Source organism: Grus americana, chromosome Z (genome assembly GCF_028858705.1).
Source record: "Grus americana isolate bGruAme1 chromosome Z, bGruAme1.mat, whole genome shotgun sequence".
In the NCBI taxonomy this organism is placed as follows: Eukaryota; Metazoa; Chordata; class Aves; order Gruiformes; family Gruidae; genus Grus; species Grus americana.
The window spans coordinates 70,671,272-70,683,599 of record NC_072891.1 but is presented as its reverse complement, the minus strand read 5'-3'; the positions used below and the strand labels follow the sequence as shown (position 1 = coordinate 70,683,599).

At 38.6% G+C, this 12,328-nt stretch overlaps 1 protein-coding gene across 5 annotated transcripts in view; it reads right to left on the bottom strand.

The window, feature by feature from the left end:
- Window positions 1–12,328, bottom strand: part of BDP1 (B double prime 1, subunit of RNA polymerase III transcription initiation factor IIIB) — a 57,747-nt gene that overhangs the window by 3,806 nt on the left and 41,613 nt on the right. For 2 of the 5 annotated variants that reach the window (XM_054809481.1, XM_054809482.1), the window contains exons 31-41: window positions 11,914–11,997; window positions 11,040–11,271; window positions 9,925–10,076; window positions 9,144–9,264; window positions 8,367–8,547; window positions 7,559–7,639; window positions 5,969–6,029; window positions 4,222–4,411; window positions 2,568–2,784; window positions 1,645–1,687; window positions 434–728 (exon numbers count right to left, since the gene is read on the bottom strand). In XM_054809481.1, the coding sequence (XP_054665456.1) occupies window positions 434–728; window positions 1,645–1,687; window positions 2,568–2,784; window positions 4,222–4,411; window positions 5,969–6,029; window positions 7,559–7,639; window positions 8,367–8,547; window positions 9,144–9,264; window positions 9,925–10,076; window positions 11,040–11,271; window positions 11,914–11,997 (1,657 nt within the window). The remainder of the gene's footprint in view (window positions 1–433; window positions 729–1,644; window positions 1,688–2,567; window positions 2,785–4,221; window positions 4,412–5,968; window positions 6,030–7,558; window positions 7,640–8,366; window positions 8,548–9,143; window positions 9,265–9,924; window positions 10,077–11,039; window positions 11,272–11,913; window positions 11,998–12,328) is intronic. The other 3 variants (XM_054809485.1, XM_054809486.1, XM_054809483.1) reach the window with 2 other exon arrangements.

Genomic DNA, 12,328 nt, shown 5'->3' with positions numbered 1-12,328 from the left:
TGGGGAAATGACACATCTGAAGTTAGTCCTAAAAATCCAGTAACAAATCTTTCTGGCAGAAGGACAAAAATCAAAAGTGGATGGGTGTATATATCACAACATTAGACTGAGCTAAGGAAAACAACAATTATCCTAAATCCGTATCACAGCCAATGGATGTCAGTCTCATAAGAGGCATCTGTCAGTGTCTAAATAGACATACCATACGTAGGTAGTGTCCTTTGGTCAGTCTGCTCATTTAATGATCAAAATAATTCAAATTCCAAAGTGGACAGTTTGATCCTTTCTACTTTGCTGAAGAGGACAGATACTGTAACTCTTAGCCATGTAGGTCACCAATAACAGTACTGCCCTTCTTGTAATACTAAGTGGAAAAAGGATATAAAAACCTCAATAAGGAAAAAAGGCTGACAAAATGTTATTTAATAAATACCTAAGTAATGGAGTTTTTGAAGATGATGCTAGGCTTCCAGTATGTTCCAACTGTCCAGAATCATGCACATCCGCCTGCTTTCCTTGTCCACTTATTTCTTCTTTTCTGTTAGAAGTTAATCCAGATGTCACCTCATCTTCCTGTTTGAATGCTGAATTCTCAAGTGGTGCTTTCCCTAAGTTCTCCAAAGTCTCAAGCTGACTTCTCTCAGACAGTGGTGACATAGACTCAGACATCAACACAGATGTAAGTACTTTTTCTTTTGCTGAAGCCTCTGTTTTTTGAACAGGATTCCCTGTAAAAGGAGTTGAGAATAATTCAAGCAAGGACTTCAGTTACTTAACTTCAGTGGTAACACAACAGCCCAAAAGATGCGTGTGATGTTAAGACGGCTTGCACCATTAGAAAACATGGGCTGAATTTTTGTTCAGGTTTTTTGTCACTTTATTTTTTGAAATCACCACTAAAAATTAAATGTTCAAGATCTACTTTTAAAAAGTCTGTAAGATATTACAGATGTTACGGAAGAAAGCTGGAAAAGCTGGCAGAAATGCAGTTTTACAGCACACCCCCCCCCCCCCAATCCTTTACACCACACCATAGAACTTTGTCAAGTCATCCAGCTGTTTAAGCTTCCACAATTTCCCTTTGAAGTCTTTTTCAGGACCAAAAAGTAGTTCCCCAGCCCCTCACAGGCTCAGATCACTGAAGACTGCATTTTCAGCAATTCTACTTTCCCTCTGATTCTTCAGAGGCAGATTAAGCTTTCAAACAATTACATTGTGCATATATTTTTTTTAAAGACAAATACAAAATAAAATAAAAATGAAATATTTTGGCATAGTATTGTTACAATACCTGTTAATACCTTTGGTTATCAGTGCTTTCCAACAGGTGGAAATATTTGCTTTAGAGAAGATATCATGTTTAGTCCAAAAAAATTACCAAATTTCACGAATAGACTAGCTGCAGCAATGTTTTTAGAACCATTATTAAATTAACAGCCAGTTATGTAATCCAACACATCTAGTTTATAGCAGAAAATGTATGATGATGGTATTAGGGTATTACAAGGAAAATGTAATACTACTACTTTTATAGTAGATAGCCTCAGACAAGACTATTTAGCACAATAACAGCCAGTATTACACTGTGATGTATTATGCATTTACACTCATTATACTTTGTTTTACAAGTTTAAGTTTACCTACCAGAAGCTATCATTGGAGCATTTGTAGATTTAATTGAATAACCCTGCATTTAAAAAAAAGTAAAAAAAAAAAGTTATTTCTCTCAATATAGAAGGGACAATGAAGTTGATAAAGTCCTATCACTTGTGTACAGTTCTAAGAACAGGAATGATATAGAAGACTATATCTTTAGTATAGTATCATTCATCACTTAACTCATTTCCTGACAGGCTTTTCAAGGTGTTCTTATGGCAAATGACTCAAGACAAGGATGTCAAGATGAGAGGTCAAAGAAAGAAGAGGATTGTTATCCAGCTCTTCCTAGAAAAGCTCTCTGAATCATGTGGGAAATAATCATCCATTCCCTCACCCAGACACACTGCACAATCTTAGCCTACTCACAAAAATGAATGGTAGTCACTGCCACAAGCTTGGTCATATTTTAAAAGCACAGAGGGAAGCTGGAAACAAGCTGCCCAGTTTTTCTTTGCTGCTTGTTCTTTTAAACTAATACCCACTACGTTAAAAGAATGGTAGGGACATGTCTAACAACTTCTTCATGCAACAGTCACCACGAGGAATCGTAACATTGTTCAGCAAACCTACCAGTCATCCAGAGTTTCCCTCCCTGCAATGTCATTGTTGGAAAGGGTGTGGAGAATCAACCAAGGAAGACATGTTACCAGTCCGCCTACTAGGAAGCCCACTAAAAAACCTGAAAGCCTACAGATTCTCAAAAAAATTAACATTATATCAACAGCCCAAAAACTATTGTAGAATTCAAAACAAAAAAGCAATCTATGGGTGGTGATTTTCCTTTTAAGTTATACAAGCAGCACACATTTTTAAGCAAGTGACGTTGTTAAACAATAAACATAATTAAAATGTTCTATTACATTATGCACCTACACTATGCACAAAGACTCACCAAATTACCATCTCACCTTGTAAGTGGTTTCCAAGTTATCTTCCACTACAACAGTAGACAGAGTTTTCTTGGCAGGAGGAAAATCATTCTCTTCAAGCTCAGCAGCTGACCTTTTCTGAGTTGTCTGCAAATTTGGAACGGGCTCTACTGATGCACTCCCTAGTTGTTTCGTTTCCATACTGCTGTTTAAAGGTGCAGCAAATTCATCAGCTGCAGTTGTCAAGGATCCAATGCTGTTTATATTTAAAGTCATTAGTGTGACTGTACAAGAAGCCAAAATTTACCTTGTGTAACATTTCTGTATGGAAATTACACATGGATCTACGGTGATACTCTTTCTTGCTTAATATCAATATTAACTTCAAATGTACTATTTACTACCAAGAAACATTTTCCTGTGCTATCTTAAGTCAGAGAATTGAAGTTTTTCTAGTCATAATTGAATCAAGTTACTTTAGAAGCTGTTCTATTTGAACTCCAGTTGGTATTTTCATAAAATGTAAAACTATGACAACTAACTGCTGCCCTAGAAAATCCTAAAATACAGTATTATTTTATATGCACAGTTGAATCTTCATCGCCACACCCTTCTACCCGCTCCCAGTATGATCTCAAAAGACAGCAAGACATCTAGGGAAGCAGCAGAGACTAAAGGGAAATAGGGTAAAGCAACAAGGGACAGTGAGACAGAAGAGGTACCCTAACTCTGCTTGTCAGAAATTCTGTCTATCAGTAGTTGGATAGGAGTTAGAATTCTTATGTGGTGTAGTCAAAATTCATTGAGTAGCCAAAATTCACTCGAAGACCCATCCTTTCAATAACTAAGGGAATGACATTAACATCTGATGTCACAGGGCAAGGTCCTCCACAATGATGTGGAATTGCATCACACCTCCAGTTATGATCTGAGGACTTACATTAATATAGTAACAGGTTTTTTTACAACTTTGCAACACTTCCTATTCTTCAGAATGTCTTTCTCCTTTGATGTTGGTTTTTTTCCTCCCAAACTGACCAGGAGATTTAGTTCAACCTAATGTTGAAATAAGTTTGTTACACTGTATTGAGGAGTACTCCTTGTAAAGGGAACTCAATCCCCCTGCATCACAGTACTGCACACCAGCTATTATTCTCTTGAGTAATTCATTTGTTTGCTTTTTCAGCTCTTCTGAAACAGGGCACAAACTCAAGACAATGATATCTGATTTTATGTTCACTGGTTATCATGTTCTCCAGAAGACCATCTATACAAAAAATCTGGAAAAGCTATTAATAAACAGCTACTTTGCAAAAACATGAAAGTACTGTAAAAATGCAAACCAGCTTAGATTTTTCATTTAAATTAGTTTTCAGTCTAAGTATCCATGGCAGAATAGACTCAGACTGGACAAATGACTTCTACTAAAAAGGAAGACTTGCTCTGAAGGATAAATCAGAATTAAGGCTGACATCAAAATCTCAGCTAACTAAAACACTGACTTTAAACCACTGATGAGAATTTTCTCAAATCTGATTACACCTTTTTCACTTTCTTAATTCTCTGACCAGTCTGCCGAAGTTATTTCCTCTTGCATTTATTTTTTTGAAAAGTTCTAATCTGTAATGCACATTCAGGGAACAATCAAGATTCAGAAAAAGTGTTTCACTTTGCTCAAAAATAAAGCATTTACCTCTCCTCTTCATTCACGCCTGTTTCACTTGCATTTATTGGGCTGACAAGTATTGGGGCTGGTAGTAATGGTTCTGAAGTTTGTTCCAGCAAAGCAGATGCATCAAACTCTTTTGAGTCAGCTGGTATTTCCACCAGTGTTAAAATGAATGTCTGTTCCTCCTCTGGACATCTATGATCATCGTTCACTACTATAATTTTTTCAGGGAAATAAAGAAATAACAAAAACCTGTTATTCAAACTTGAAATTTCACTGTTCTCTTCATGCTCTCCCTACCTTGAGTAATTAAATTTTAGGCACTCATTTCTCCACAGAAAACGGCACTGGGGATATTCTTGAGACAATATACTTCCTTTCTTCTTAGATGAGATACGCATTGTCACCCCCTGGAGCCTATTCATTGCAGTGGAGGCCTGACTACCATTCAGAATGAAGATTATTAAAAATGCCTAGGAGGGATGGAGCTTTTTAATGAGTGTTCTAGCATTAAAGAACAATTTGCAGTTTAATTAAACTTGTGTAATGGTGGTCAAATGGCCCTCTGCCTTCAATTGCAACTGTCAGGTATTAAGAGTTACTTCTTTAAATGGCAGGAGTCTGCTGTTTTGATGGTAAACACAAAGACTTTTGCCCTCACTGCAGACTTGCAGAAAAGGACCTGAGAAATATAGTCTTGAATTTAATAAATGAAAAATGCAAATAATTTAGTAAACAGATGGACATTAACAGATAACTGACAACTGCCATCTGTTAGAATGAATTTAAGGAGAGAACATTTGTAAAGTTTTCAAAAGATGGAAAACAACGGTACTGCTCCATTATTTAAGACAGCTCTCATGCTTGATGATGTAAAGCTGCTGTTATTCCACCCTCAACTCACTTTGGTTCTTTATCTAATTAAAGATGATTTAAGATGCTCCGTCCCAAGATCCTTGCAATAACAGAGCATAACAACAGATGTCTAAGAAGAAGTATTAGCCCTATCTTTTGCACATGCTCAGGAGTTACAACTTTAGACTGCAGTTTCCACGTAAAGTATTCTGGGCTTCTGACACAGCAATTTTCCCATACCTTAGACAAGACTGGTTCCACACTAGCTCCATTTCTATTTGTTTTAGGGAAAAGCAGCCATCACCTTCATACCTTTAATCACATCTGATCAGTTAGGAGTTAATCTGCTGACTCACTACAGCTAAAGAGGGAAGTCTGGTTGTTGTCTTCCTTTTTCTTCCACTCTTTTCCTTTCTCCCCTGCTCCATACTTGCATAGTCCAGCCCTCCTACTCACACAACTCTGACGCTGGCATTCACTCAACAGCTTCACGAGCCATTATAGCTCACTAAGCCAGTGGAAAACTACACAGGTTCTGTCCCTCTGTCACCTTCAATTTCTGACAGATGAGTCAGAGGCTCATAAAGGGCTCTAACAACTGCTAAAGCTAGCACCAGGTAGGCAGCAGGCGCTCACAGCAGGGAGGAGAGAGCAAGAAGTTGCCCTTCCACTGATACTTAAACTTAATGAAGTGCCATTCAAAAAGTTCCCCAGTCTAGTTTGTGTTAATGAAATGTAATGATAAGAGGCTAGCAAGGGGAATGGCACTGTGCTGTGGGTCGCTATTTTTGTTAATGAAACAGATTGATTAATCATGTTGATGAAAGTATTTTACATTTCTTTTATTCTTCTTTGTGTAACGGCAAGATACACAACTGTGGGCTTTTAGCTAACTTATAATATTAGCACATTATACCTGAAGTCTCTTCTGTGCTGCTTACGCATTGCTGTTGAGGATCCTGAGCACCAGCTTCCTTCTAGAAATAACACATTTGAAATAAAACAAGTTAATAAATCTGAGAAATAAATCCAAAAAAACAGGAAAGAAACAAAGCATGTCAAATGCTGAAGAGCTAAAAAATCTAGTGACATCATCATAATTACATTTTGTCAGCTTTTACTTCTAGTTATTCTAGGTTGAAGGATATTAGCCTGACAAGGACAAGAAACACTTGGGCAATATAAAATTTATATGCAGCTCATTGTCTGTATTGATGGTTTGTCAAAATAAATGTATACTTCCTACAGCACAACTCTGTCAGAGACGACTCACATAATAAATTGCTCAGTGGCACTAACACAAATTCCCCCAACCATTACAAAACCACTGAGTACCAAAGAAAAACACCAAGCTCTGCAACTCATCTATCCCTTCCTTTTTATGGCATGTACCTTTGCTAAAAACAGGAATACTCCACTGCAACTTCCTTCTCCTTACACTCTCTGCCAATCCTGTAAGAGCCAAATCATTCTTGTACCTCGTTCTAGCATGAGTTCAGCCTTGACACATCAACGGGTTGCACTGGGGAAACAAGCTACTACCCATCAGCTGTTCCACCCTACCTGCATCTACATTGATCTCAGGCAGCACTAGAAAACCTGAGGGAACTGAGAATGAACCTTTTGTCTCATGAAGAAATAAGATACTTCTTGTTTATACTAGAAGAGGGATACACAAACCACTGCAAAGAAATGGATGTGAAAGACATACTATTTGTCCATGATAATATATATTTAAACTACTTCAGTGGGTTTTGAAATAAATGGGAAAGAGTACAGCAAAATACTAAGTTTGTTTTAAACAAAGCGAATGAAGGTGACAATCAAAATGCTGTGTCTGGCAGTGACATTTGTGTTGGGTTTGCGTGGCAAGGTTTTGGTAGCGGGCGGGCTACAGGGGTGGCTTCTGCGAGAAGCTGCCCCTGTGTCTGACAGAGCCAGTGCCAGCCGGCTCCAAGACGGACCCACCGCTGGCCAAGGCCGAGCCCATCAGCGTCTCTGTGATAACATATTTAAGAAGAAAAAAAAAACAGTTAGGGAGAGCTTTTGCAGCCGGAGAGAGGAGTGAGAAGATGTAAGAAACTCTGCAGGCACCAAGGTCAGTGCAGAAGGAGGGGGAGGAGGAGCTCCAGGCACCAGAGCAGAGATTCCCCTGCAGCCCGTGGTGAAGACCATGGTGAAGCAGGCTGTCCCCCTGCAGCCCATGGAGGAAGGAAGAGGGGGTGTAGAGATTCCACCTGCAGCCCATGGAGGACCCCAGGCCGGAGCAGGTGGAGGCACCCGAAGGAGGCTGTGGCCCGTGGGAAGCCCACGCTGGAGCAAGCTCCTGGCAGGACCTGTGGCCCTGTGGAGAGAGAAGCCCACGCCAGAGCAGGTTTGCTGGCAGGACTTGTGACCCCGTGGGGGACCCACACTGGAGCAGTTTGCTCCTGAAGGTCTGCACCCCGTGCGAGAGGTCCACACTGGAGCAGTTCGTGAAGGACTGTAGCCCGTGGGAGAGACTCACGTTGGAGAAGTTCATGAAGGACTGTCTCCCGTGAGAACGACTCCATGCTGGAGCAGGGGAACGATGAGAGGAGTCCTCCCCCTGAGGATGAAGAAGCGGCAGAAACAACGTGTGATGAACTGACCATAACCCCCATTCCCCATCCCCCTGTGCCGCTGAGAGGGGAGGAGGTTGAAGCCGGGAGTGAAGTTAAGCCCGGGAAGATGGGAGGGGTGGGGGGAAGTGTTTTAAGATTTTATTTTATTTCTCATTCCTCTAGTCTGTTTTGCTTAGTAATAAATTAGATTAATTCCCTCTCTAAGTTTGGTCTGTTTTGCTTGTGACGATAATTAGTGAATGATCTCTCCCTGTCCTTATCTCGACCCATAAGTTTTTCGTTGTACTTTTTCTCCCCTGTCTAGTGAAGGAGGGCAGTGATAGAGCAGCTCTGGTGGGCACCTGGCTCCCAGCCAGGGTCAACCCACCACAACATTTTAACTTAATTTTAATTTAAACAAATATAACAGTAAGAGGTCAGACTGAATGAATACATGAGTCCTAGGTAACTTCTTCCATCAAAACTCTTTAAAAATTGCTCAAAATTTTGCTAATGTATTTATCATTTATTGCTGAAATGCTATAAACTGAGGCTTGTAATGATTAAGTGTGTCTGAAAGATTAAGTTTGGTTATGCCTTTGCAAAAAGGAAAATTTCATTCACTAGCTGAAGTACCAGGTCTTTAAAATGGGTGAGTACATTTGCACTGAAAACCTCTTCCTTTATAGAATTTCAGAAACTGGGCACCTGTAATAAAATTAAGTTCTTTACCTGAGTAAAGTTGATTGTGCATATACTGTGCTCAGGAGGACAAGGATTTTGCTCAGGAATTCCATCCACAGAACTTTGATTTGGATAATCCTCTAGCCCAAGATGAGATTTTTCAGGTTTTGATGATGCAGTTACAGGTCTTAATTCTCCTGAATTTTCACAAGAATCTCTCATCTCTGTTCTGTAAGGTATATATCCAGTTAACTTGAAACCAATACCAAGACACCGTGTGCATGGGATAAATTCTGTATAATTACTTATTAATATGAAGCTTATGCAGTTACAGAGAAACACACCGATTAAAAAACTACATCATTCCACCAAACAAAATGTATAGTCTTTGAACAAGTCTACATAAAGTATTTCAGGAAAAAGCCTCCCTTACACCACTAATTGAGACTTTCCTACTAAATGCATGACCAAGCAGGAAGCCTTACAAGCTCATTAACATTTCCAAATTGATCAACTCCTTAATATTTCCTTTCAGACACAGTTGCATGGTAAACAATTAAGCAGCAAGATGATTACTAAATTCTGAAACAGCAAACATAAGTTAATGTTTTACCTCCAAAAGCTGTAGGACAACAAGCAAGAAAAAACCTTAAAAGTCTAAACCATACATTTATGTGCATAAACACAAATGGTATTTGTAAGCACGCTGTTTCCTTCACAGATGCATACTACACATGCACTTTAGCTGCCTATTTTAAGAGACTTTAGGAACAAACTCCCGTATTAACTGATTATTCTTCCTACCTCTCAGTTTTGTCTACTTACTTGATAAGTTCCATACTTCTTGTTGCAAAATCATGGTGATCTGAAGAATCACCTGCAGCTGGTCTGACCTGTTCTAGGCCCACCTTCTGCATTTCTGCAGTACCTCTCAGGATTGTAGACTCTAAGATATGCAAGAACAAAAATTAAAATATTTTTTTTGTGTGTGCATGCATGTTTATATATATGCATATTATATTTTCACATAAGCTTTTGTGTATTAAAATGTATATATATGTAGATATGCATACATAAACACACTCCAAAATTAACAATTTTGCTGTATATGTACTTGTCTTCTGTAAATGAGACATATACACATATCTCATCTTGCCTTTGGTATGCTGTGCATTTTGCCAGTGATATGAAGGTGATTAAGAGTCAGACCATCTCTTTTTGTAGCTGCTTTAAGAATACCAAAACAGTTCGGTATTATCTCCCCTTTTGGTTTTAATAGAAGGGAAAGACAGTAATAATAGAAAAAAGTACACTGTATTGTACTGTATTTCTGTAATTGGCAGTCCAGTAATTTAAGTAATTCCAGGTAATTTACGACCAGCACAGAAAAACTTGCTATTCAGATTTCATTTAATTTTATACTGAAAAGTATACTTATGTATAAAACTATACCATAAATGGATGCCCTATATTACAGCGGTGATGCATCATCTGTGAACATGAACAGAAAGTGAAGACTACCTTCAGCTTAGTTTCATTTCATAAATAGATGTGAATCCATCAGAAGAAATCATTTTCAGAACCCTAGGATAACAAACAGGCTTACCACTTTGAACCTGCTCTAGTTGTTCCACAAGTACATTTGTATTAAGTGACTTCTGAATTATGTTTTCATTGGACCTCAATACTCCAACGTCTGGCTCAGGCTTCAGGAGTCTGCCTCCTGTCAGTGTCATACTATTCACCACAGGCAAAGAGCTATCAATGCAAGTAAAAAGGAAAAATGCCATCAATACAGTTCTTGATTTTTGACAGTTAGTTGTAAGATGAAATTAGTATTTCCAGCAAAGATCATTGTGCAGAGAAGAGATAAGAGATAGAGCAGATGAGATGAAGAGCTGAAATACAGGCTGCAGCTTGCAGAACAAAAAATAAAGATCATTTGGGAACTGGAACATGCAGGTATACCACAAACTAGCATGTTCCCTACCTACAGAAAAAAAAAAGAATAATTGAAATATTTAAGAAACATGAGAAGATCAGAACTCTAACACTGATCACATGGTAGTAAGTTCTGCTTAATAATATAATAAAAGAACACTGGAGTTAGAGTAAAATATCTTTCATTATAATTTTTCAGAGGAATGTAATTTGTTAGTTTGTTCAAGCAATCAACAAGTTGAATAGTCTTTCAAATTATACAACAGATTTTTTCTGAAAAGGTGTTCCATCAAGCTGTTTCAACGTTCACAAATGCTTGAACAAAATTAAAAAGTTAAAGCATTAAAAAACATAATGATAGAAGATCCTTGACATCCTTTTGCTCTAAATCTTTGATCTACATTCTACAGCAGCAGTGACGCTTAAGCGATTTGCCTTGGCATGGTTAGCTGTAAAGTACTTAGGGAAAACGAGCTTGGTAATTAAGAGTGATCCATACCAACTAAGTTTGAATATTCTTTTCTCCCCCACCAGGGTAAACTTAACTTCAGGAGTGAAAAACAATTTCTACATCCCCAAACTCACATACCATCATCTCATAAAAGTTGTAAGAAAGAGACAAGAGGGTATTACCAGATTACATACCAAATTACTTAAACTGAAAAACCTTCACTAAAGCAAGACTTCTTGCAATTCAGTAAAAATGCCAGAAAGAACCTAGCAGAAGTAAGCAGTGTCAGAGGATCACACCCCCTAAAGAAAATGAAGTAGTAATTTAACCTGGTATCTGTAGCATTTTTCTCAAAATATTCTTCGACATCTATTCTTGTGCCAGTGCTTTGATCCTCTACATTACTGTTGCTTTCATCCTCAGAGGGGACCAATTCCTTGGTGGAAGGGTCTGAAGAAAGCAAATACTGACCAGGAGTTCTATTTTGTTTGGAGTAGGCATGGGTTACAAGGCTATTGGCCATGTCCAACTCATCTTGAACGGGTAATATGTGTGTCCATTCTGGTTAAAACAATAAACAGAAGAGAAAAGCATAATTTAAAAGACTCAGGTTTGGGATATACATAAAGCTATTTTACAGCTGTTCAACTTCAAACCTCATTTAACAAAGTCTGCACTCTCCAAAGATGCAAATTCAAATCCCAGGTAAATGCAGTCCTTAGATCACAGAAACTAACATTCAACCAATGAAAACAGGTAATTGTAAATAAAAGTCTATCAAAAGCTAAACTAAACCCAGGTAATTTCAGCTTGTAGCTAGTTAGGTGGAAAAAGCTATGTTTCAGGTTAAAGGCCTGAAAAGACCACTGATAGTTATGGTCATTTCAGTCTGATTCCTTTCCTTTGTCCAATTTATGTGACAAGATTAATTCAAACATAACCTTCCTAAAACAGGTCTCAGAAACATCTTTCTAGCACACTGATGCAGTTGGCAGTATTCAGTAAGGTGCCTTGCTTTTTCTAGCCAGCCTGCCTTGCCTGGTCTCACTATGCATTACAATTCAGCAGGATTAAAAGTGTAACAGACTTTTGACCTCCTGCTATGCAGCAGCATGTGGAAGAGCTTTGCAGCCACTGCTTTATCCCTCCTTAGGTGGACACGGAAAGTACAAGCAAGGCTCTGTCCCATAAATCAGATCATACCTTCAGTGCTTGTTTTTAACTGGAACATTGGATCACCCATTGCAAGTAAAGTCATGGCAGCTTCAGTGCTTCCATCATTAATTCCTGTTCACACAAGTTAAAAGTCACAAGCATATTAACCAGAAACCCACTTACCCCTATTCAAAAAGCATTTGACACTATCATCAGTATGGTAAAGTACGTATTTTTTTTAATTGTTCCCGTTCATGGATCAAGACGCTTGTAGACAGACAGCAATTCTCATCCACTAAATTGAAACTACCAAACACTGAGCAGCAACATGATTCCCTTTAATGGTGTACTGGGTACAGGTGGCAAGGTGAGGGTAGCAGGGGGGCTGCCCTGGACACAGTTGGTTCCAACTGACCCCCGCAGGATACAGCTGAGCCTGTCAGCCAAGATGGTGGCACCTTTG